The sequence below is a fragment of the Macrobrachium rosenbergii genome, chromosome 41 (genome assembly GCF_040412425.1).
Source record: "Macrobrachium rosenbergii isolate ZJJX-2024 chromosome 41, ASM4041242v1, whole genome shotgun sequence".
Taxonomy (NCBI): Eukaryota; Metazoa; Arthropoda; class Malacostraca; order Decapoda; family Palaemonidae; genus Macrobrachium; species Macrobrachium rosenbergii.
In genome coordinates this window covers 11567087-11594888 of record NC_089781.1, presented here as the reverse complement: position 1 = coordinate 11594888, position 27802 = coordinate 11567087, and the positions used below count along the sequence as shown (strand labels likewise).

The 27802-nt window shown below is 38.1% G+C and overlaps 1 protein-coding gene across 6 annotated transcripts in view; it reads right to left on the bottom strand.

Annotated features, from left to right (window-relative positions):
- Window positions 1–6314: 6314 nt before the first annotated feature.
- The window catches only part of LOC136826644 (uncharacterized), a 44555-nt gene continuing 23067 nt past the window's right edge, over window positions 6315–27802 (bottom strand). For all 6 annotated transcript variants that reach the window (XM_067083976.1, XM_067083979.1, XM_067083980.1 and 3 more), the window contains 2 exons: window positions 22696–22819; window positions 6315–9571 (listed from right to left, as the gene is read on the bottom strand). In XM_067083976.1, the coding sequence (XP_066940077.1) occupies window positions 9392–9571; window positions 22696–22819 (304 nt within the window). In that variant the 3' untranslated portion in view covers window positions 6315–9391. The remainder of the gene's footprint in view (window positions 9572–22695; window positions 22820–27802) is intronic.

Here is a 27802-nt window from a genome sequence, read left to right as displayed (position 1 = left end):
GGATATGGAATTGTCCCCGTGGCTGCAAGACTGCATTTGTGTTACGTCTTGCCACTTTGCATACAAGCGAAAAGGCCTTTGGCAAGATTTACTATAGCGTGAATAGGTAATTATTTCTATAGTGGGTAATAGTTACTGGGCAACACTCGTCTCTTGCTGCAGCAAATAGAAGGATATAGTGTTGAAACCCAAGGTACAACAAAACAGATTGTCTTTTTGTATTCTGGCCCTGAATAGATGTAGATCTAGCAAATGAGCTATAGACTGGTTTATTGTGTGGATGAATTACATGTACTGAATTATTTGTAAAGTAGAAACAATACGAATATCAAGAAAATGGAAGAATTCCAAGCTAACAACTTAGTCCCAACAACTGCTGTGGAAGTTGCGATGAAATCTCCACAAAATAGCAATATAATAATAATGGTAATGATAACACTGTAATAATAAAATCATTGAGAATGATAATGCAATCAAGGGGACAATGACAAATCCTGCTCGCCATCATTGATATCGCTGAAGCCTAAGATGGGCACTAACAGGCCAAGAGAGGCAAGGTCTACCCAATTGGATGGAGTCGCCTCCCACCTGGGGTAACTACGTAGGCGATGTTGTGTCTTAGCGGCACCTGCTCATTACGGCAAATCACCTGCTGATGCAATAAGGAGGTAGACAAAGTTCCACCTACATGGGGGATTTGGGGGGAAGTGAGCAGACCTCTTTCTCTTGGCCTTGGGTACTAATATCAATTAGTGAATATGTCATCGGCAAGTGGGCAGAGCCACAGTGAAGAGACGTTTTCCCCAATGTAAACTTCTCACTGTGGGTGGAGCCTCATGACGTCATACGTTAACGTCACTGTGTTCAAAACCCTTACCTGCGATTTTGATGGCTCTGGCATATAGGAAACACACTTTAACTCTGATAAGTACCAGGACTATTGAACTTGAGTACTCAATAATACTTGTAAAAATTAGGCACGGTTATAAAATACACACTTGCCAACTTTCACCTTTATCTGATGCTTTGATAAAAAGGTGTTGCCAAAAAACTGTGTTTCATTGGCTCTGAATCCCTTAATAGTTCTACTGAATTGCATGTTTTACAAATCACCTCCCTCAACCACATAAATTACACACATTTCAGCAATATTTCCGTATATCATATTGATACATAAGAAGTCTTATACAGATAGGTCTCATTCTCTTATATATTACTTGAGAGCTCTCACTGGGCATAAAGATGATCTCTAGGTCACCTCATCTAATAAAGTTTTAGAATGCTGGGATTGTAAATGGTCACAAGTCATCTTTGGGCTTGCCGGATAACTGGTTATTAGGCCCTGTATCCCATGTTTGGGAAGTCCCACAGAAGTTCACCCTTTTTGTCTGGATTAATTTGCCCAAAAACCCAAATAGTTACTGACTTTACTGATTGAGGCAAAGGCTAGCAGAAGAGCAATTCTAATGGGTGAGGCCTGACTTGGAGTTCATATTGTTTTCTCCTCAGTATTTTCACCAAGGTAAAGGAAAGAATTAAGGTTCGTTTAGTTCTCTCATCAGGATCTATACTAATAAGGTACAGTCCCTCTTCAGTGGTCTAACTGATGGACCAGGAGTTTCCACCTTGACATTTATCAGCACGTCCCAAATAATTCTGAACAGTGGTGATCTATACCCAATGGCCAGATTTCCAAAAATTTTGTGTTTCCCTCTAGAAAACAATGAATCTGGCAATTTCTTGAAAGAGGCAGGTATAATAGGCAGGGTACTAATGGTACTACCACAGAGCTAAGCTTACAAATGCTGAACTTGGAGCTGACTTAGCATTTCTCCTTCTCACAAGAATAACCCATTTTGTTTCTAATCACCCTACAGTGAGCAATGAGCATATGTAAAGCATGAAATTTGTGTGAATTCACAATATTCCACATGCATTTACAGCAGACAGATTTCAGGTTTACCCAATCAATTTTGAAAGATATTTGTTATGGCCAAAGAATAAGCCAAATTTCTGTAAATGCATCCCATTAATCAATGACGAGATAACATAAGTTTATAACATTCCATCACATTCACACCACTTCTTTTATAAGTCATGCAACCTTTTTTATCCACCTTACATATTACATTCTTAAATGAGAAATGTTTCCTTACAGTAATTTTTCACAATTCGGTGGTCCTGTGTTATGTTGTATATGTGGGAATAACCCACTGCCGCCTTATTTCTTAGCCTCTTTCACTTTGATGAGTACAACTGTGAAATGTAGCATCATAGTACACCACCCTAATGGTATAAAACTAAGAAAAAGATGTGCCCAGTGGCTTCTTAACAGACTAAGATCTCAAAGACTGAGACAGTTTGAACATGTCATGAGAAGGGATACCAAACAGCTGAACAGAAAAACATCAGATATGGAAGTAGCAAGATAAAAACCTACAAGCAGGCTGAGGAAATAATGAAAGACGGGATAGATGAAGGCCAAGATATAATGGGGGTTCAGGCAGAAAGAGCACAAGACAGACAAAAGAGGAGGGAACTCCTTTCAAGCCTAACCTCTTGAAAGGAAATGCTAACATAAATGTTTTTGAAGATGATGAGAAACTGGCAAAAGCATAATTATGCGCTACATTTTACTGAGAAAAAATGATTAGGCAAGTCCTTTCATTGCTTCATCAAGAACAACAAAATAACACTGAATAAGTAATAAGCATAAATTACTGGTGAAAAATTAAACTTTTACTACACATAACATTCTTATGTATCATAACTATAAATATGAGTGTTAAAGTCTCAGATTATATAAATTTTAAACAAATTATTAATAATTAAAAAGTAAGTACATCTAACTAGAAAACAGTCAAGAATAAGTACAATAAGTACACAGGAAGATCTTTTTTCCATTTCTCTCTCTTCAAGATAAAAGGAATACAAATTATATCATCTTTAGTGTGTAAGGCTGTTCTCAACCAGTCTAATTCACACACACTACAACAACAATTTAAAATAACACTGCAATAAGTACATTAATGAAGAGGATACTTTCTCATAATCCTCAGTCATGAATACTGATTAGAAAACCTACATTTGTACCGAGATTTCATTAAATTTTCAAAACATAAAAGTCCATTATACTCGGCAAGCACAAACATTCAGTAAAATTTACCTTGAAGTACTATAATAATTTGCAATCAACATTTCTGTTTCTGAATGCATGAACACCAAAATCTAATATAGGAATTACATATAAATTCAATAAATACCTATCTACTTACAGATGAAGTACTCTAAAAATTCAACAAGCTCCTGTGAAAATCCATTTGCTTAGGAAAAATTTACATCTGCATAGGAGGAAGAAATTCTTCCCCTCATCAAGGGTTATGTATAAAATTGATAAATATACAAAAATAAATATTGTATTCTCAAGGAAAATATATGAAGTGCTCTTGAAAAAAATAGTTTTCACTTCTTGAGTCACTGAGGCAAACAGGTGAAGTTAGAAAAACCAGAAGCACCACTTGCTCATAAAAGAAACTTCTGTAACTATGTGGTATATCATCACATACAAATAACAAAAAAATGTTGCCTTTAGAAATAATCATAACTGTACTAAAACTAGAACCAAACAAAAAACTACCACACCCAAATCTACGTACAGTATACAAAAGTGCCTCTGAGAAAACAAAGTTTCAGTGAATGTGACTACTGTACTGTATACATTAATAAACTACAACTTAATTACAAGTACTTATAATACCAAGGCATATCATATAACAAATTAGTGAATAACAATCACTTATAAGCTGTCATATATGCATACATCAGTGCAAACTAAGAATGACTCAAACTATACAGGATAACAAAGTACAGTAAGTGTCATTATGCCATGATATTAGTGCACAAAAATTTATGGGCACTAATGCACATTAAGGCAGAATCACAAACATTTTTATCTGTAATTTATATTAATAGCAATAAAAAACTCCAACTATAGCCAAATCTAAACATATATTGTATATACTGTATATATATATATTTCAGGTGTAAAATTCTATAAAATTCTGTGTAACCTAATATATATTGCCATGAAAAATCATTTCTTATGATGAAGCATTTAAATTTAATATGTTCTACTGTCATTAACTTCATTACAAAGTCAAGTGGAAAAATCCCCAACATCCATACAACATATTGGGAAAAGGTCTGTTCAAAGGATGGTTCATTGCCCCTTGTATGAGGCTGATTGGTATCTCAAATTCTATGACAGATGTGTCTGCCTACAAATCCCAGGTCACTGCGCAATCTTAAACCACAATATTTCTTCTCTTTTCTGTTACTGATGTCTTGTATTTCCTCCCTCTTCAGGTTACTCCCAAGTAACTCCTTTGATGAACTTTCCAATCTCTGACTTCAGACTGTTTGCCTCTATACAGCAATCGTTTTAATATGTGATTGTCCTCTGCAACGGATAATTTTGCCTTTTAATGTCCTCTACCCATATCTAGAATAAACTCTCTACTCAGTTGTACAGGTCTACCCAAATATTGTGTTCTCTTGTTCATTTAATATCACCAACATTAAATTCGAAAAAATCTGCTGGAATACACAGTACCTCTGATTTCGGGCATTCTTTTTCAATTTCTGTGAATTCAAGTTGGAAGAATAAGCTAGCATAGTGTTTACAATCTATAAGTCTTAATGATTAAGGCATTACGCTTACAAGAAAATGCACCAAATAAGCATCCTTCCAAAATTGCATATAATTAAGTTTTATCCCATGCTCTAATCATCATCCCTCATTAGAAATCCTTTTGGTTGGTATTTTGAGAATTTATTATTATTATTATTATTATTATTATTATTATTATTATTATTATTATTATTATTATTACAATAAATAGTTTAACCATACCTCTAAATTAGCAGTCTGAACTCTTATTGAGCAGGCCCAAAAGGATTTGTTCTTAATGAATAATACCTATTTATCATACTGTACTGCAACACCCTAAAAATTTCATGACTTCCTGATAAACTGAATTTCTTGCAAAATTTCTTCCATGGATTTGTTTCTAATACTTAATATGTTTTGTTAACTGAATATTGGAGGAGTACAAAAGATATATTTAAGAGTAGTCATGCATTTTCTGTATTCAGGAATTGAACAGCAATGTATGAAGTGAACCAGTTAAACCATCATACAGTATACTTATAAGGCTGGCACAGACCAGCTTCTCATGTGATCTCCTCAGGCACTGCTCCCAAACTTCCTGTCCAAGGACTTTCTTTTTCACCATTTAAACGTCCTTTAGGGTAAGGAATTTCCTATCAAGAACCACTCATGGACCTGAAGCCACACTACCACCTTCATTCTGAATCAAGTAAGTGTAGATGCTTGCATTTCTCCATTGTGAAATGTAAAATAAAAAAATGGTTTCTACAGTTTGGCACCCCCAATAACAGGGGAAGTGAACTTTGTATATAAAGTCAAACCAATATATTCCCCACTTTTAACCTCCATTTTTTGCTTCTCAAACATTCTATTTAACCAACTACTACCACCAATACCACTCTTACTCTAGTAACTGTCAGTACCTGCTGGACATGATTGGCCTGACTCTAGTTGTAGCAATCAGTATCTATATACTCAAGACAGCTACAGCTACATTCTATATCTCTATATCATCATCAGTTATTGAAGCTTTGATGAGATGGGAAGGGATTTTATATTTGAATTGAATTGAATTAATACTGTATCCATCTTATCACAATTCCAGTCTGCCATTTATTCTTCATACTGAATTTCAACAACACTAAACAGCAGAGCCAATGTCCAAGGAGAAGGCTCTAGGATCTTCAGGCAACAGAGTCAGTACACATAAAACAGCACTGGTTAGTTCCTAACCTTTGAAAATCCTTTAAGTGCCCTGTCATTTATAATTCTATAAACCATGCGAAATTATATGACAAAAAACCTCACCTACGCCACAGCAGGCAAAAGTTAGTAAGATTATAGCTCTCAGAAGAAAACTAACACATTACAGATCTGTCTTTTACTTTTGACTGACAAAAAAATTCTTTAAAAAAATTTTGAATAAAAGGAGGGCCCCTGAGGTTTTTGCTTCTCCATCATTACATAACTTGTTATAGAACCCAATCTGTCCAAGGTATACTGGACTCAACTAACCCTTTGAGTATCCCAATTTATTGGCCTCTTTGTGTCTACCAAGGTTAACTGTCAACCATCAATTATTAATTCCAGACGCTTGTTTATTGTCAATTTCCCTTAAATTTGTAATGGAATACAAATCTCTATCTTTTATTTTTAATTCCCTTTACTTAATCAGTTGTACTGTTGACCACATCAAATACTTGGTTACGCACTAACATTTAACATTTCCTGATATAAGCATTTACAGAGCTGATATCAATTTGCTCTCAGAGACCCCAACTTAGTTTTTGCCTGTTTTACAGTTTAGTTCCTTATTTCTTATTATCAAGGTCATTCTGTTCCTCCAGGTAACTAACATAATGGATGCTCTGAGTTCACAGTGAGGCCTACGGTTGGAACTGCCCACTGGTCAGATAGTCATCAGTAGAAATTCCAGCTACTGTATGAATGCTGAGGATTTACTCTTCAAATTTTGAGTTTGAAATGTGTTCACCTCGAAGCTACCTGACATTTATATAAACTCCACTGTTTCCAGGACTTGAAGATTCACACCTATTCTAAGTATAAGTATAAATTCACAAGATTCATTATATTAAAATGATTTTATACAATTATCAAAAGATTTCTTAGATAATTAATAAGTATTCAGAACGACTTCACCTTCACATTTTCTTGAAACATTTACTGTTTACATGTGTATAGGTATATATTAAATATCTCATTTTAATTGTTAGGAAAATAGATATTTACAAGACATTTAGCAGTGTAAGGATAACATTTACCTAAAAAATTAATACACTAATTCTTTCAGGGCCTTCTCCAGGTCACATATACTACTACAGTACAGTTAATCGGATACTACAGTATTAGATCCAAAATCAAAATCAGTCTTACTAATGGTGTAGACTACTGGCTCAGTACATGTAGAAACAACTAATACAAGCCAAATTACTCTATTGGACAGACAAAACTATGAATAACAGCCCATAACATGCAATAAAACATAAATTAGATCAGAACAAATACTGTATTTAAACTCAAATGTTCTACATTCCAAGAGAAACCTACGGCTTCCAAATTACAGAAAGCAAAAAAGTACATTTTCCGCACATCTAGCAGTCTTTCAAAACAACTAACAAAATATGTATATGATAAATGTCATACATTTGATAAGGAACTTCAAATCACAAAATGATTTCCATCAAGATTAGGAAATGTTCACAACCAAAGCATATCTCATATTTATAGTGACAACAAAAGCTACATTACATTCCCAGGATAGCCACTGGCTAATAGGCAAAATGGTGAAGTGGGCATTGCTTATATAGTAAAGAATATAATCTAGGAGAACTTATGAGACTGGAGTGTGTTGAGGAATTTGTTGAGGAAAATATGCCATATCAAAATTGGTTGCAGAATTTGTTGAGTAAATAATTTCATAATGATATACATTCTGAATACAGTTACTAAAATGACTTAGTGGACTATGAGAAGCCTATGAAATACATTCATTACAATCTGCAAATGACAAGATAAAGTAAACATAGGAGACTGAAGGCCAAAATAGATTTTGATTACCTAAATGAGTGTTTACAATACATGTAAACGTTAGAGGATTTTCAATGCCACCACAAACAGAAAATCAAATTCCTAAACAATAAGTTTCACCATACTCTCAGAAGTTATTCCAATTATAAAACTGGATATAAATAAATTACCATGGAAAAATTAATAATAGAAATAACAAAAGACTTACCTTACTTTACTTTAAGTACATCAGTGGTGAACCAATAATAATGTTCTAAACTCTAAAGATCTAGGTACACAGCCATAAAGTTGGAAAACTCATTCAACATTGATATTGTTATGAACTACAAAACAGTGCTATTGAGATCTAGTCATACAGCTAACCACAAAAATACAGAAGTGAAATACAATTAAATCACAGTGTTTTCATCCTGAATGAAAAAAATAAAAAGCTGCCAAAAACATCAACAGAAAGGCTAAAAACAATTGGAGAGATGACACAAAAAGATGCAACATACCAGATTTAACATGAGGTAGTAAATTATCAAAAGTTATGATGAAAGTCATTACCATAGCACAAGAACATTTGAAAATTTTCCCACATAACTTCTCCTGTAATTAACCAACAACCTGGTCCAACATCCAGGTCTGCAAGTTTTGAGATAGTTCCTATAGTTTCACAATTCCTTATTGTTACACAGCTTACTAGTTACTGTAAGAAAACCATGCCAGGATTTTCCATTTCTTAAGTTCAATATTATACTCATCCACTAACATCATTTTAAAAAGTATGAAGAACAAGGACAGCAAAACACATTGCAATAAACTTAAGAACTATCCAAAATCTACTGTGTATAGCTAAAACCGACTATATATTTAGATAGGTGAGACTTAACTAATACTGATTCGTCATCTATTACTACTATTCAAATTCACTTTTAAATATATTCAGCATGCTCTTTAAGATGTGTTATGTAACAAACCAAAGCATTAAAATTTCAAAACACATCAATGCTGTCCTTTTTAATATCCACCCTATCAAATGTGATCAATGACTTTCAAAACCATTATTGTGCTTTCTATCTCACCTTTGCTATGATTACCGATGCCTAAAACTCCTCCATGAAACAAAAATCCTAGCGCTTTCAGTAAGAAATCCTACTAGTCTCTAAATAAGGCATATTGGACAGTCTCTGCCTATAAGATATTACTTAATCAATGATATGAAAAAAATTTATTTTTGCTTCTAATACCTTGAGTATCTGCTGCTTTAATTTGTGAACCTAAAAAAATTCATACCACTCTGTGTGAAGATCAGCTTTAACCTAGAGATAATATCTATGAAATGCAGGCATAATCTCAGATCAGTTAAAACATCTCATGCCTAGCATGATATTGTATGACATGCCTGCACCTAATAAATATTCAAAACATAAATGCAAAAGACATGTGCATATTTCACATAGCTGCATTAGAATGTGACATAATAAAGACAGTTACAGTACATATAGACTTTCACTTAAAAAAACATTATGTGGAACACTAACCCTTTCATGACTAAAATCTTGTATAAAAATCTAAAAAGGATTTTCACCAGTACTCTACACCAATTTCAAAATGGTAAAGTGATTTCAAAATCACTTTTAAGACACTTATGAAGGCTCTTTATACAGTAGATCCAAGATATAAAACCCATTACAACATCAAACATACAAGCCACCCAGTGATGACAAATGTGACAGAGAAGAAAAACTCTTTATTTGAAATGATGTATACTGTGGGAACATCAAGTGAACGAGCAACTTCCCTGAGTTCCATGAAAGGAAGGACAACATGAAGAAGGTCTGGGATCATAAAGAATACATCACGAAGAACCTGCAAAAAACAGCATCAGCTATTTAAAATATAACAAATGTCAATCATTTCAGTTTAGTTCCTTTCTGATCACTGCTACTTGAGTCCTTAGACAACATGATTTCTCAAAGAAGAAAAATTATCATGATAATTCAAGATAAACCAACAACAGTAAACATGCAAAATTAACCTAACTGAAATATGCATGTTTTGTTAAATACAAAAATATATTCTTTATGCAACAGTACAATCTAAGTGTAACCAATCAGTACATACAAAATATGACATTTTTATGATAAAATAAAGTTTTATATGTAATTACCAAGTAATTACATAGCTATGAGCTTTCTACCTACAGCAGTCTAAAAATTCAAAATTCACGGTAGCGCTAGCATTTGTTTTAGTGTAGGTACGTGCCCCGCCCACAATCGGGGACAGGGAGGAACAAATTAGCTGGGAGTTTCAATTCATTTTTGTCCTTATGTCCATACGAGGGGAGGAGGGAGGGCTCCGATTATGTATTTACTTGGTAAGTACCATATATAAAACTTTATTTTATCATAAAAATGTAATTTTTATATATGTACCACCAATTACATAGCTGATTCCACCTTAAAAGGAGGTGGGATCTATGGACATACTCTACACCAAAACATTAAACATGGTAATGACTTTGACATAGAACAATTGCTAGCATGGTGACAATGCTTGTTGTTTCCTTACTCACCAAGGAAGCAACTGCAGATAATTACTGCCTCTGGCCAATGCTCCCCTTGACTTGCAGCAGGCGTGGCTGTATAGCCCAGAGTCATCCCTAAATAAGTAGGATCTTTGTAGCGAGGGAAGTACACCCGTGGCTAGCAAAGTTAAAAAGAGATGCCCTTGCCCTGGGCCAAGACCAGAATAAAACAGCAACACTGTCACCTACACCTTAATAAAAAAGACCACCATCTTAACCACTAAAAACTGGAGGGTGCTCCAGGTACTGAGTAGCCCCAGGCTTCCCATGAACTCAAAACCTTAAGTCAAGGTGAGGAATAGTAGAAGGACAGAAGGCCTCCACTGCTTCCTCTTCTAACACCATGCCAGCCATGGATAAAGGTCCTAAAGCACTGCACTTTCATAAGTAGTTTCCACGTCCTTGAGGTAATGAGTGGCGAAGACTAGCTTGCACCTCCAAAAGGTAGATTAGAGAATACTCAACAGGAACATATTGTGTTTGAAGGTCAAAGAGGTGGCAATGGCCCTGACCTTGTGGGCTTTTGCTTTATGACCTTTAAATCCTCTTCATTAATTTGGGAGTCAGACTCGGAAATCAAGCTTCTCAAAAAGAAGGAAATAGCACTCTTTGAGAGAGGATGAGAAGGGTTCCTCACCGAGCACCAGAGGTTGTTCAACGGCCCTCTGATCTTCTCTGTCTGATGAAGGTAATACGGGAGGGCTCTTACTGGGCAGGGAAGTCTCTCCTCTTCTTCCGGTCCAAGGATGTCCATTAAATTTTTAATGGTGAATGAACGAGGCCACAGCTTAGAAGGGTCCTCATTCTTGGCGAGGAAACCAAGAGAGAAGGAGCAAACTGTGTCCCCTTGAGAAAAGCCAACTCTCTTATTGACAGCTTGGAGCTCGCTAATCCATTTGGCAATAGCCAAAGCCACAAAGAAGAGGGTCTTCTTCGTCTGGTTCCTAATAGAGGCAGAGTGAAGAGGTTCATAGGGGGAACCTGAGAGCCATTTTAAAACTACATCCAAATTCCAGGAGACAACGTTCAGCTTCTCGTCTAATGGAATCGAGGGACTTGATTAGGTCACTTAGGTCTCGGTTAGAGGACAGAGCTGGACCTCTGTGCTTGAACATCGAGCTGAGCATAGACCTATACCCCTTGATGGTGGAGGTCGAAAGCTTCCTGGAGGTCCTCAGGTAGAGCAGAAAGTGGGCTACCTGGCTTATAAAGGTCTCAGAAGAAGAGACATTATAGCAGCTGCACCATCTTCTGAAAACTGTCCATTTGGACTGACAGAGCTTGCTAGAAGAAGGTCGTCTGCATCCAGCAATAGCTTGTGCAGCCTGTCTCCAAAACCCCTTCGCTCTGACAAGAAGCCTATCAGGGCCAGAGCAGACAACCCTTGATGGTACCTGAGGAAGTGGGGTTGTTTGAGCAGCGACCTCTTTTGAGGCAGGAGCCTCGAAAAGTCCACTAATAACAGACGCAACAGGTCTGGGAACCATTCCTTCCTTGGCCAAAAAAGGAGCGAATAGGGTCATCTAGAACTCTTGGTGGGATACCAACTTGTTGAGCACCTCCCTGATCATCCAGAAGGGAAGGAAGGCATCGACATCGAGACCTGTCCAATCCAGGAGCATGGCGTCCGTAGCCCATGTGAGAGGGTCCAGGACAAGGGAACAGAAGCAAGGAAGACGATGGTTCCTCGATGTTGCAAACAGATCTATGGCAGGCGTGCCCCACAACCTCCATAGATCGCTGCAGACAAGATGATCCAAGGTCCACTCCATCAGAAGAACCTGTTTGAGCCGACTCAATTTGTCAGCTAAGATGTTCAGTCTCCCATGGATGAAGTGAGTCACAATCAAGAACTGGTTCTGCTCTGCCCAAAGAAAGAGCTCCTTTGCTGCTCTACAGTTTCCAAATGTAAGATAGAGCTGTCGTGTTGTCTGTATGGAATGCAACTGTTCTGCTGCAAACCAGGGCTGAGAAGGACTGGAGACCCAGGTGAACGACTTTCAGCTCTTTTATGTTGATGTGGGAGTTCTTCAAATCTTCCGACCAGGTCCCCAACACTTTGTGAGATCTTAGAAGAGCCCCCCCAACCCAGATCTGAGGCGTTGGAGTAGAAGTCTAGGTCGGGGCTCAACAGAAGAGACTTCCCCTCCAGAAGTCTTTCTTCACACAACCACCATCGAAGATCCTGCTTGATTTCTGACATGATGGGGAAGACAAAGGAGTCCAGCTGAGTCTTCCTGCTCCAATTCGTATTAGAAAGAATTGCAGCGGCCTCATGTGCAACCTTCCCATGATGATGAACTGCTCCACTGAGGCTCATCCATTGCACTGCTGAGCAGGATTGAAGAGACAGGAACTTTCAGATGGTTTACAGACAGGAGGCGACTCTTTTGGGGGAAAGAGAAGCCCAAAAATTCCAAGAGTCCAGAATAACTCCCAAATAGGGAATCTTCTGAGTAGGGATCATTTGCGACTTCTGGGCGTTGATCAGGATGCCCAACTGCTTTGTCAAGCAACGAGTTCTCGTCAGATCCTCCGGGCACCTCTCACTCGAAGGAGACCTGAGAAGCTAGTCATCCAAGCAGAGGCATAAATTTATGCCTAGGAGATGCAGCCATTTGCCCAAAGGAGTGAGAATCCAAGTAAAAACCTGGGGGGCCGTGGACAGGCCGAATCACAGAGCCTGAAACTGAAGGACCCTGGCCTGGAAGACAAATCGAAGGAACTTTCTGGAGTCTGGGTGTATGGGGACGTGAAAGTAAGCATCCTGCATGTCCAGGGTGACCATCCAGTTGCCCCAATGTTGGATGGACAACATGACCGAGTGATTTGTCTCATTATGAAACTTCATTTTCATGATGAACCGATTCAGGGTGCTGGCGTCCAGGACAGGCCTCCAGCCCTATGATGATTTGGGGACCATGAAGAGATGGTTGTAAAATACCCCTGACCCATGATCCTCGACCACCTCTACTGCTCCTTTGCATATAAGAGAGTCAACCTCAAGGGAAAGAGTTGCAAACTTCTCTGAATCTGTCAAGTAAGCTGGCAAGACGGTTGGTGACTTGGTTAAAGGGGGCCTCTCTTTGAAAGGAATGGAGTAGCCTTCTCACAATACCTTGACCACCCAAGGTTCCGCACCTCTACGGTTCCATTCCTTCCAAAAGAGGCGAAGTCTTGCTCCGACTGGGGCGTGAAGGACTAAAAACTCACTTCTTGGTTGCTGGTTTGAAGGAGGACTTCTTGACCGACTTCGAGGGAGGACGCAGATTGGTGCGAGGTCTTGGTTGGGTCTTCTGCTTTCCTCTGTGAAAGGTCCTGAGGCTGAAGCAGAGAAAAAACTTTAGCAGGAACAGAAGCGAAGTCTCTCTGCAAAGCTGTCAGAATTTCCTTGACAACATCTTGAGGGAAAAGGTGGGATTTGTCCAGAAGAGAGAACATGCGTGCCAACTTCTGGGTAGTGGTAATCCCTTTAGGGGTGAAAGAACACCACAACTCTCTTTTCTTAAGAATATGCAATGCAACGAAAAGAGGGAAGCAACTTCAGCAGAGCCATCTCTCACAGCCTTATTGACGCAATATAAAATGCCCAACCAATCCGCTGCAAAATCTTCCGCTAGGACTGGACAATTCTCAATCTTCCCAGCTAATGCACTAATGGTCCAGTCAAGCAAGTTGTAAACTTCTAAAACTTTGAAAATATTCCTGGTCAAATGGTCGAGCTCGAGCAAGGAGAACATGGTCTTGGCGAAGGAAAAAGCAGATCTATGAGCAGCGTCGACCAGGCCGGAAAAGTCGCCTTGGGAGGCGGCGGAAACTCCCAGATGGAGCTTCTCCAGTGGCCTAGAAGCGGTAGCTCCTCTTCGCAAGTCTACATGGAGGAAAAGCAGAGGTAGCCTTACCCTGTTCCCTCTTAGGAGAGCCTTCTTCAAAGAAAAGGAAAAAACCAACTTCGGGAGGGTGCAGTCTGTCTGGAGTTTCCTAATGAGGAAAGTCGAAGCAAGAGAAACTTGGGCAGAAGTGTGAAAAAGTCCACAAAATTATCTAGGAAGTATTTAAGCAAGGCAGAGTAGGAAGAAGAAAGATTGGAGTCTTGCCCTGCAACCTTCTCGTCTGAAGAAACAGGAGATAACGTCGTGTCTTTAGGCATAAGAGGCTGTTCGAGTTTTCTTAAAAAAAACTCACAAGTTCATTAAACTGACACTGAATAGGAGCAAGTGAAGAGTCTTCCTGCGTCAATGAGCGCAACTTAGGAGGCGGGGAGGCTGGTGCCAAGCCAGCACACGATGGCGCCTGGTGCCCAGGAGCTGGCGCCAAGCGGTCGGAAGCATGAGGCTGACGCACAGAAGCAAGCGTCGAATGTCCAGGAGAAGAGGAGAGCTCAGGAGCGAGACGAAGCTTCGTCGAAGAAGATGGGTTCTTGAACAAATCTTCCTGGTGCCTGGGAGCCAGAAAGGGGGCTCAAAATACGAAACTGACTCCGGACTGTCACAAGCCGACCACAGGGGGTGAACTGAAGAAGAAGAAGGTGGAACAGCAAAGCTGCAAGAGGACTGGGGGGTAAGACTGGCCTCCTTGGGTCTCTTGGTAGGCAGAGGGGAGCTGTCCACACCGGCAGTGTGCCTCTTGAGAGGGCGCGAAGCAACAAGGTAGCGCCGTCAACGCTTCTTGCCAAGACTGGAATCTTGAATCAGATGACAGATGATGCGCACTGATACAGACGCCTTTCCAGCGGCGCTCTGTTGCAGCCTGGGAATGTGCAACAGGCTCAATGGAGGGGGTGACTACCCATAGGCAAACCCCATAGACCTCCCTTGGATCTCCGAATATGTCTTCTCCCCAGTGCAGGGGAGCGGGACAGGGACCTTCGTCTAGGAGCATTGGTGGGACAGTCAGCCACCTCCTCAACACACTCACTCGGCACTGAACTAACACTTTTCACATTGCATTTTTCAACAAAGGTCTTAAAAGAACACCCCAACTCCACCACTGCATTGGCCAAAACTCGAACTTTTGGTCAAACCTAGATTCGAGACTGGCAATGGTGTCGAGATTGGAAGCACGGGAACCTGGAACAGGAGTGTGGAATAGAGGCTGAAGGGCTAAGGATAGGGGAAGCAACAGGAATTAAAGGAGAGGAAATAGCACAATCTTCTACAGTATCTGTCACAAGAACAGGTTCTACACTAGTCCTATTCTTGGCTCTAGCAGCCGCCTTCCTTTTCCTATCCTTATCTAATTTGTCCAAATGGGACTGCAAAACCTTCCATTTTTTATCGTCCCAATCATGACATTCAATGCAAGTGTTGTCCTTATTACAATCTTGCCCCCTACATTTAAAGCACTTGGTGTGGGAATTATAACAAGACTTAGTAAGTCTAGTCCTACATCCCTCAGAGCAAAATCTAATGCCTGAAGGGCTAGAATTAGACATGTTGAAAACCCACTAAAATTAACGTTACGCAAAGCTAACACAACAGCTAAGGCTTGATGGCTACAATGAATAAAGAGTACATCACCATGAAAACTCGAAAACTTCCAAAAGCGACGAAAAAGACCGCAGGAAAAACCACCGATGTTGATCGGAGGCCGGTAGAAAATGAATTGGGGCTCTCTGCTAAGTTGTTCCTGCCGGCCCCCGATAGTGGGTGGGGCACGTACCTACGCCAAAACAAGTGCTAGCATTACCACAATTTTTTAATTTTTAGACTGTTGTAGGTAGAAAGCTGATAGCTATGTAATTACTTGGTAAGTTACTTACATAAAACTACAATTTTTATTATAGTTTGTATTTAAACCCATCACTCACATATGACCACATTTGAGTTTGATTATTCCAGACATTATGCAATCTTTTGTCTAACAGACAAGAAGAGTGGTAGTAACACTAAATAAGAACCACCTGAAGCCTCAAGTACCCATTAATAAACTAGGGTATGAATATGAAGCTGTGAGAGATCAATGGAGTAGAGAGATGGGAAATCATTATGAGGGATGGGTTTGCGCGAAAAATACAATTTTGTTTTACAAAAAGCCTGGCATGTTTCATCACTTTCCCATTGCTTCTATAAGCAGAATAGTGAGAAGACCTGCAAGATCAAGGGAAGCACATGGGGACTATGATAACTGAGGAACCCAATGGTCTGGTAACTCAGGAGGTCATTATAAGTCCTTAGTGTACAAAGAGATAAAATAGTGAAGGAAATATTTAAAACAGCTCTAAAGACAAAGATAAGAAACACAGGTGATCAATGGGTACCTGAGGCTTCAAACAGTGCACTACTTGTGTTATTTTGGTTCTTCTGTCTTTCAGACATAGACTGCAGTGTCCTGGACATTCTAAGACCACACATGTGAGCATAAATAAATGACAGGGTTGTGATGAAACAAAAATTTTTGAAGAACAAATAGCCTCAAATTTGCTCCACCGTACTGAGTCTAAACTGCATTTACTGAAGGAAAGCATTCAGACAGACTGTCATTTATTACAAAAACAATAGTCATCAACAGCACCATCATATTCAGGAAGACTGCACAAGAATCTAAGCTGGCAAGGCATACTCAAAACCTTATACTATATAGCAATCTCTTGATTATCCAGATGCACATTATCCAGACCTCGACATTATCAAGACACAACCAGACCTCAGGGACCAAAGATATACTGTACAGTAACCCCTCAATTATCCGAATTAATAGAGCCAAGGGCCCATCGGATAATACTGAAATCCAGATAATGGCAAGAAAAAAATCTAGGGGTCTGCAAGGGCAACTCCCTACCCATCCTCCCCTAACATTGTCAATACCGCATAGTGACACACACTTAATATTCTTATGAACAAAACCATAACATTTTATGATGAAAACTTGATGCAAAACGTGATTATCAACCTTATTTTCCCACATTTGTAACAAAATAAATTCCATAAATACACTCAACCTTTAAGGGATGGGCTAAATATATACCAAGCAATTTTTTCCTACCTTCCATGGGAAGTTGAAAGTGACTATTTACAACCCTGTGTGGGGCTTCTTTTACAAGACACTTGTAAAAATATACAATATTAATTTTACCAAGTTATTCATGTTTTTTCTAATAATTTACTTTATTTTATTTTGTGAAATTATAGTTACAGCTCACACAATATCATAACAGATAAGAACTAAAATCAGTAACAAGTTCTGAGTATATTTGTTGTAGAATATTTATGAGATTTACTCAGATGGGGAGATGCAGCAAGCAACTTTTTGTGAGGTATACATGTTTTTTCTAATATTTCTTTACACTTTTTGCAAAATTACAATTATAGCTGACATACTATCATAAAAGATAAGAACTAAAACCAACAGCAATCTCTGGGTATATTTACGAGCAAATAAATAAAAAGACAACATGGGATAGAGAGGGGCAATACATTCCCCCATCAAGTCTCAAGGCATACTGATCCCCCTCTGTCCTGTGCTGACCTACGACAGTTGCCAAAATTCATTTATGGACCATTGAAGTGCTATGGACATCTTTCCTGCTGAATTCATCCAAATTGTATGGCACGTAATATTAACCCTTTAACGCCGAAGCCCTATTTACAAAAACGTCTCCCGTATGCCGGCGGCATTCGGTGAGTTAGCGTTGAAGCGGAAAAAAAGTTTTTTTCAAAAAATCACAGCACGCTTAGTTTTTAAGATTAAGAGTTCATTTTTGGCTCATTTTTTTTGTCATTGCCTGAAGTTTAGTATGCAACCGTCAGAAATTAAAAAGAATATCATTATCATATATAAATATTGGAATATATGACAGCGAAAAAAAAACGTATATAATTGTATACAAATCGCGCTGTAAGCAAAACAGTTAAAGCTAATGAGTTAATTTTTTTTAGTTGTATTGTACACTAAATTGCGATGATTTTGGTATATAACAAATTTTAAAACGATCAAAGCAACACACAGAAAATATTATCACAAAATGATGCATGAATTCGTAACGTGCGGATGTAAAAAAATGTTTTTTTCAAAAATTCACCAAAAATCGAAATATTGTGCTAGAGACTTTCAATTTGTTGCAAAATGAAGGTACATGATTGAATATTACTAGAATGTAAGAGTTTTAGCTTACAATTGCGTTTTCGACCATTTCGGTCGAGTCAAAGTTGACCAAAGGTTGAAATTTTTGTAGTCGACGTGCAGTGCGTCCACTCGGCACCCAACAGACAATTTTAGTCGACGTATGATACGTCCAGTAGGCGTTTAAGGGTTAATACTCATATGAGTCAGCCTATCCATCACTCAAAACATTTTATAGATACTCATATGATGATGCCCGTCCATTAACGGTTAAAATAAAAAAAAAGCAACACCCTTTTCCCTCACCTGACTACAGTAGGCTACAGGTTTTTTATTTGCAGCCTTAAACACTAAATATGCTTATAAACAATAACCATCACACTTTAAACTGAAAACTTTAGGCAAAAAGCAATTATCTACTTTATTTTTCCATATCTGTGATAAAATACACTCCATAAATACAGTACACTTAAAAACAAAAAAAAATCAACCACCATTTTTTTCTCTTGTATGCTACAAATAGTTCAGTAGGCTACAGGTTTTTCATTTGCAGCCATAAGCACTAAATATGCTTATAAGTAAACAACAACCATCACACTTTCAACTGAAAACTTTATGTAAAAAGTGATTATCTACCTTATTTTCCCATACAGGTAGTCCCTGATTATCTGCAGGATCAATTATTGGCAATATGGTTTTTCAGTGCTTGTCTAGCGACGAATATTAGCGATTTTCAGCGAAAATATGTGCCAATTTCCACTTATCGGTGCTGATACATACCTAACAGAGGCACCGATCTCCAGTTAACGGCACTGATACTCGATTATCAGCGCCAATAAGCACTGAAAATCACCGATTTTCAGTTATCAACAATTTTCATTATCGCCAAGCCATCGGAACGGAACCCCCGCTGATAACCGGGGACTGCCTGTATTTGTAACAAAATAAACTCCATAAATACATATATTAGGAGTTTGTGATTCTAGTATGTGGCGAACAGGTCCACTTCCAGTTGTAGAAGCATGTTGGCTATTGTTTGAAAAGAGTGGCAGTCCAACATCCACTCTGTTGAGGCTGTCATTTTCCTTGATAGAGAGTCTGCTATTACAATGAGACCCCCTGTGAGGTGAACTGCAGACATGTGCCACTTCCTTGCTTGTGCCATCCCACGGATGGCTAACATTACCATATTGAGAGGAGGTGAATGTGATCCAGACCTCTTGACGTAGGATATTGAGGTTATGTTCTCTCTCTTCTGGAGGTTTGAGTTTTTTGAGAGACAAAAAGACAGCCATCAGCTCCAGGAAACTGATATCACAATTCCTGAGTAGCTGATCACCTCCCTGCCACCTGACAATCCTCCCAATGTCCTCCCAACCTGTCAACGAGGTATCTGTGAGTTTGTCACTCATACAGATGGAGGAGTCAGGGTGACCTGTTTCACCAGAGATTCCTTCCAAATCTAAGGCCGGAGTACCTCCCCAACTCTTTTAATCTTTTGATGAGGTCTGTCTCGCACCTTTTTTCTTGCATGTGATAGCCAGAATTTGTTCATATTTTTAGTTGCAATCTATGTATTGGATCTATTACTGACGAGAACTGCAGCAGGCCCATCATACATTCTGATTGCCATCTGGAAACTCTGGGCTGTGCAAGGAACCTTTTGAGGACTTGCCTTATTCTGTTTTGAGTATGTGGGGAGAGACAACAGGCCATGAAGAGTATCCCAACATAGTCCCAGCCACTGAAAGTTTCTGCTGGGCATGAGGCAGGATGTTTTCAAATTTATAATAAAACCTTTTGACTGTACTGTAGTCTGTTGACCATTGCTCTTAGGTTTTTCAAGCACTCTTTTCTTGTGGGCCCCCAGATCTTTTTGTTTGAGTTCTCGAACGAATACCGTTGCTAGTTTTGAAAAATATTCTTTCGGCAATGTATAGCACAATGGACATGACTTTGAATCTGTATGTATCTTTCCCTATTCAGAACCTTAAGAAGGGGCGGAAGGGAATGGCTATAAAGATGGGCCAGTGTGCATCTTTCAGATCCAAAGAAACTGTCCGAGTCCCTTTTTGAAATGATTCAATGTACTTAGGCAACGGTAATTATCCAAAACTTTCAGCAAACAATGTGCTTGTTCAATATTGATTGGTTGAGGATCACTCTTCTTTTGGATGAGTCCCTTTTGAGGACACTGGAGACACACACTTGTTGGCGAATATACGCAAGTTTCTCTATAGGCCCCATTAACAGGACCTTTCTGTACATATAAATAATACTGTCCCCCCCTAGTAAAATCTTTCATTGCCTGTGATGTCATCGAAGCTGACCCCCAACCAATATAATTCCTCTTGGTATCTGCCTCCTCCTCTGCCTTCACCTCTGACAGACATTCCAGGTGTTGTTTTTCCTTTTTCCCCTTATGAGATGGTTTTTGGACCTTGTGAAAAAGGATGGCCTTGAAGTTGTTGTTGTCCCTTTGCAGGGAATTGTCCCTTCTGACCACCTACCTGTTTTTTGAGGAAAAATTCTTGGGGGTGACTGAAGGCTAATATGATTTTTGATCAAAGTGAGCCCTTTTTGGGGTTGGGTAAAGGGAAATTTTGGGTTCTTTGTTTCCTGAATCCCCCTTTTCCCAGAAAAGCGTACACTACAATTCTGTTGGTGGACATGCTCGTTGAGTTGAACCACAACAGACTCCTCAAACAGGTCCTTACAGAAGGGGTTAGAATGTAATAATGCAGTGACATTGGAGAGTGATTTGATGGAGCTCTCCAATGCTTCCATTCGCAATTTTATGTGCCATTCTAGGAAGTCAAAGAGTGCTTCCCATCAGGTTCTCATAAGACTTTTGGCCTAAACAGATAAAATTATCCTGGGATGTTCTGGAAGCCTTAAGATGGCAACTTCCAGCAAGGTGGTAGAGGTTATAATGCTAAGGAGTCGGAGCCTAGCATAAAATTCTGATGAGGCTACTTGGTGAGCAATTTGGGTCTTATTCAAAAAGGAAGTAGAGATCCATTTTTCATTGACCTGGTAAAGGGTGATTTCTTTAGTTTTTAATGCTATAGAAACAGGTAAGAAAATCATTTCTGTTAGTGGTTTCTCCAACTCATCCAGCAAAGATTACGATTTCATCTAGTCCTAATAACATGGTCTAGGCTAACAATTTAGTCCAAAAAATGGGATGTTTCATGAAAAGTTACCACTTAACTTGATATAAGGTAATGCCTAGGCTAGTCCTGGATTATTTAACTCATGCTTAAGTGCACAAGTTTATATAAAATGGAAAAAATTTTTACTAATATGTAGCCTCATTGTTAAGCTATAGATTTACTTTGCCCAGATATTGTTATTATCTGTTCCTAGGGTCCTCGGTCTAAGCTAGGCCACTTAGGATATGTAATCAAAGGATGTACGTAGGCTACAGACAACATCCACTATTAATCTAGTTTGAATTATTCCACTTACTGCCTAGATTACTGTAGACATCATATAATCTGAAAGGATTTTCCATAATAATAATTTGTGGAACATTTCTTTTAGTTAAAACATTTAGTTAGAAATTAAAACACTTTTTGTTTTACAAAACTAGGTAGCAATCAACACTACGAAACTATATAAATTCCAGAAGTTTACAATTAAACCTTTTAACTGGAAGTTAATATTGAGCACTTATCTTGTTATTTTTGATGTTTCCATAATCCTTGATAATAAAATGGAGAAAAAAGTCGAATTTTTTCAGAGCGCTGGTAACAAAGTGAACCGTTCGCTTTAGACCAAACAGAGAGTAATGGCTCCTTGGTCTTTTAACGGGCCCGGCTGTAAACAATAGGATGGATGCGCATGCGCAATAGTCACTTCTCTTTCTTGCAAGTTCTTTTGACGTTGGAAAAACTGGGTTCAGCTTCGCTGAAGATAAGGGAACGTGCCCTCTTATCTTTGAGTCCATTATATACTCCATCATGTGGTATAATGTTAATCATTACGACACAATACCTGGTCAAAAGACCAACTAGAAGAGAATTCTTTGATATTAGTTTGGTCACCATAGAGCTCTGGTACACCATGGAAGGTAACTCCTTGAGGACGAAACAGCGACTACGCTATCAAAAATAAAGAATGTGAGTATGAATATGCATCATAAGAGACTAGAAGTTTAATCCACGAGAACAGGTAAAAGATGACGTGCTTCATCTAATAAAAAGTAGTGGAGTAATTGTCTTTTTTGATAACAAAGAAAGGCAACCAAGATTTTGAACCTGAAGCAGGAGGCTACCTAAGGCAATAGATTGTTTTATATGAACACAAATATTAGAAATCCCATGCATATCTAGCAACATACCTGATGTAACATTCCATTACCATTGACAACATTATCAACAAATTGGTCAAAGCTTGATGACAGAATGTGTAAAATGGCAATGTCTATGATGATCAACACCCTCCGAGCTGTAATATTTACTTGCCTGAAATTAAATTTAAAAAAGTCAAGGTTCCTTCAATATACTGGTCAAATGAAAAACTGATTTTTTTCACTAAACCTTCTCTGAGATAAAAATAACAGTACTTATATTTTTTTCAGGTTGGAGTGAATTAAAAAAGAAAAACCCTGGGAAATAGTTAAAAGTACTCTAGAAGTAATATTTAAAAATCATCTACTTAAGTGGACTTCAGGCTTTATCTATTGAGACACAAAACCTTATCAAATCCACCAAGTCACATACATATACAGTACTTTTAAAAATCACAAAAAAACCATCACAATTGTGTACCTCAAAATAATAAATAAGCTGGTGCCCTGACTCATAGGTACCAGTAAAAGCCAACAAGAGTGAATGTAAGATTGAAAAAAGCCAAAACATTACATATATCTCACAGCAAACAAAATGGAAAATAACAATTGGATGACAATAAATGGAAACTAACTTGCTGATACCAACAAAGTTGAGATGATATTTGTTCAATTCACAATTAAACTCATACACATCAGAACAACATACACTGTTGAATTGCTAAGAAATACTTAAATAACATATCACAAGATTCTAAAGATATGTGAAATTCACTTAGGTATTGTCTCTACAGGAAGAAGCAACAACATTACAGGATTTGTGGTCTACATTTGAAATTATTTCTTGAATGGTCTAGTTTAACATCTTTCAAAGATAATGTTTTTTCACAGACACAAACCTCTAATTGATTTCTATAAACCACACATCTTTCAAAGATAATGTTTTTTCACAGACACAAACCTCTAATTGATTTCTATAAACCACAATCATGATAAAAGATTAACATAAGAAGCAGTTATATCTTTGTGTCTCCTGTAGAATGCACAGGAAGAAAACATACATAGTGGTTGAGAGATTTACCATGGCATGTAGCAGTCTGGCACAAGTTTGGGGATCTGCTGGATATTTACCATTCTCCTCTGCCCTTTACAGAATCTAATCATGATCAGTGATGTGAAGGAAAGTCAGTTGCTAAAATCCAATGATCTTCAAATGAAACTTCTCATAATGGCTGCTGACTCATCAATGACACCTGGAAGCTGTTCTGGGTTCAACAGGCAATTTAAAAGGCTGAAGGAGCAACTTAATAGCTTACAGAGAGCTTAATAGTTTAAAGAGACCAAGCCAGCAGGAAGGCTGACAACATTCCTGGGAGTGCACCCTTACATCCACAAATTAAAATTAATACAGAAGCCTAGGGGTCATAAAAAAAACAGCAATGAAGTAAAAACCCAGGAACCAGAATACCCCAGCTTTCAAAAAACTTCTTTTCAAGAAGCCTCAAGAAGGATGGTATTGGAAATTAGGTTATAACACAAAAGGACATAAGATGATTAAAGAGGAAAGCCTGAGTTTGCAGTACTTGGTTCCTCAACCTTAGGTGTTGAGCTAATGGTGGACTAGCTGAGTACAAGGCAAGGTGACACAGAAAATATCGATTACTATGAATACTTTTGTATTTTAATAAATAATCTATCAATACGTCTCACTTAATTATACACCTTGCAATGACTGATTTTTCTCCATCTCCAACCATTTTTTTTCCATTACGAAATCCCCACACAGGGGAAAACAGCAAAGGTGACAAAACGTTCCCTTGTAGCACCCCACTATTTAATACACAATCATTTGTCAGAACTCTATTACATTAACTTTGCATCTGCTTTGTTCAGTAATAGTTTCAGATATATGTACTTGTTAAATTGAAACACCTTGAGATGTCCGATCTCCCACAATATTGGTATGTGGCCTGTGGATGCTGTCAAATATCTTTTTGCAATCAACAAATGTATCAGAGAACCAGCCACTGTTCATCCTCAAAGGAGTTACACTCTCATGGTTGCCCCCAGGGCTCCATTAGACAGACCAACCAATTTCAAAGATTTCTCTTATAGTTGGTTCCGGCCAGAATAGTGCTTGTTGGCACAGTGATAGAATATAAATGACTCAGGACAGGAGGGCTCTATCTCCTGCCCTACAACGACTGCCTTGGCTCTCTCTACGTCCCACTCGCACAGATGTGACAACATTTGTCAGCCATCTTCCTCATTACACACCAGGTCTGTGCAAGATAAATGTTCACCCCACAATCCCATGTCTTTTCATCAGGGAAAGTGGGTGGGTTTGAAGACTAACCAGTTTGAAAAGAAGACTTTTACCTAATTTCACTTGTATGTTGGAAAAATTTTTACAGCTTTTGTGAAAAAACTCAACGGAGTAAATATTCCAGAAGCAATTTGTTTGACTTATATGTATTGGAGGTTTGTTTGTTTTTTTTGTGTAACTGTATATACTCACTTTTTTTTGGTGTACCTACATGTTAAAGGAAAAAGTCGTACAGTACAGAAAATTGATGACCATCAGGTTGTATATATTTATGAAACTTTCCTCTGGAATGATTGAAAGTTAGTGTGTGGTTAGGTATGGACTGATCCAGTAAATTATTGTCCACAGGAATACAGAGGTGAACTTGTGCTGGTTGTGGCTTGCTTGTAAATTAAATAAAACAATGCGGAAATAAATTTAGGTTAAGTAGTAACTGTTTGGTTTACTCCCCTAAGATTGTTAAACTGGATCACTGCTCTTGGCATCCCTCAGCAAATTCAACATTGGTTCCTAAGAAAAAAAGAATCAACAACCTCAAGGGCCGATTACAAAAAAAAAACTGATTGGTTAACAGCAGACACTTGAATCACCCGAAGGAGATGGGTCCACTGAATCACCCAAAGGGGATGGGTAAATAGATAGTTCAAACTAAACAATCCTATCAATATTTTTGTTTTCACACACTATCATCCTCCAATCTGATGTGGTAATTACAGCTATCATAATAGAGAGGTAAGATTCATCTCAAAAATGAATATTATGGAGCAATATCACATTTGCAAGACAAAGTTTCTCTGTGAAATAAAGAAAAATAGTGATATCTGAAACAAGTCTCTATAGTTATAAGATTGAGATAAGTAAGGTTTTAAGACCAATTTAAAGTATACCCCTAATGAAGGAATGCAATGTGTCACATGATCTAGATTAAAAGAAGTGTGGCAACATTAGCAACAACAGCCATTTTTCATAAAATTCTGGTCTGACTATAATTGGCTGCATCCTATGTGCAGCACCATGAGATAAACAAGGTAGAGGCAACACTCAGCAGTCAATTGCACCCTACCTTAAGGAACCCTAGTCTTGAGTAATTTAACAATAATGCCTCCACAGGATCAGAAACCTCCTGACTATTAACCCTATGGAATGCATCATTATAAGCAACACAGTCAACCTGAAGCACAGTCACAACATACAATGAGAGACCAAAACTTATTGGTGGCACATCTATGTAGAGCATAATCTGTTCGTCTGAGGATGGGTTTTCCTGCTCCAACACAGAAGGAACCTAACTCATGCTTATATACTTCTTATTATTTCTTATTATACAGCCAATGTTCCTCCAACTAACTGGTACACTCTCCAAAGGTGTCTATGAGTGCAGATGAATATCCAAAATTATGTGAAAATAAGAAAATACAACAAAGGCAAACTGAGCAAAATGTAAGTGTCAGATAACAACAAAGAAGTAGATCTGCATTTGGAAACCAAGCAAATAGTGAGAGAAAAATTATGGGGGAGAGCAAGCCCCTCTTAAGTGGGATTGCCTCACTCACCAATGCTGCCCCAAAGGACAATTAAATAGTTATATGTAACAATGGTATTGCTTGTTTTGAAAACATATTTCATGTTTGTTTATTCAAAAAAAAAACAAGAAGTGCTATACAATAGTTATAAGAACAGACAAAATATTTATGCTCTTCTTATACTGACTAAATTTTATGAATCAGTGTTCCTTTCTCATAGCACTTTAATACAAATTCTGTATGGGAGTGTTCTCTGTTTGCTAAGCTGTACATTATCTTCCTAAGGTTTTCATGAATGGATTAAGGGTTCCAAAAACAAAATGTTATTGCCACATTACCATTACACATAATCAAATCCCTACGTTAAATTTCTAGTCTCACCAGGATGATCCAAAGGAACAGTTCTTGTATGATGTTTACAAACTGGAACAGGGTAAAGTTACAGAACCTGGGCAGCTAAATGAATGAAAAGATTATTAGTACTACTATCAAGATGCTTTACAAAACCAGTCGGTCACAATGCAGATAGCAAAGCAGCTGTAACTGAAGGGATCCTGCACAGAACCTTTAGTACCATCAACAGTGTTCCATATACAGTACACTGAGGCAGTACCCTACCTACTGTGAGCTAGATGGGAAGAAACCAAAGGGAACAGATACAAAGCATAATGCAGAAAGCTATGCTGCGGAGCAGAAAGGGCACTGAAATAAAAACCTTAGGTATCACCTACAGTGTTTCAAAAGGCACACTGTCAGCAGTACCCCTCTACAAAGCAAAATATGTCTTTATGTCTAACTTTTACATCTTTGAAGTTTTATTCACATTTTTAATGAAGCCCTGAAATGAATATATGCTTCATGCTCTCTTCTCTGCACAAAAGAATGCAGAACATTTAAATATCCTACGATGGGAAACCAACCTCTTGACCATATGCACATAAAATTAGAAATGTTTGTTAATTAAATATTGCATGCCCAATGCATAAACCAAAGACTAGATATGTAAAGTTAGCACAGATGGTGAATCTTCAACAAATACTGTGGTTCTATGGCAGCCAAGCTACAGTATACTGCTAAGAATGAGCATCTACAGGCTGCTTCAGTAAAGGCAAAATTTAAGTTACAAAATGCTGAAAGTACAATTCAGCTCACAAAAGGCTATTTCTCACCCTGATGTTATAATCTAATGATGAATTGAATAAACAATGTTAATTGATTAGTACAAAACAGAAAATCTTTTTACAAACCATATTTGGAAGAGGAAAAACTTCTACATTTTCAATAATTCACAAGAAATTCTATTTACCTT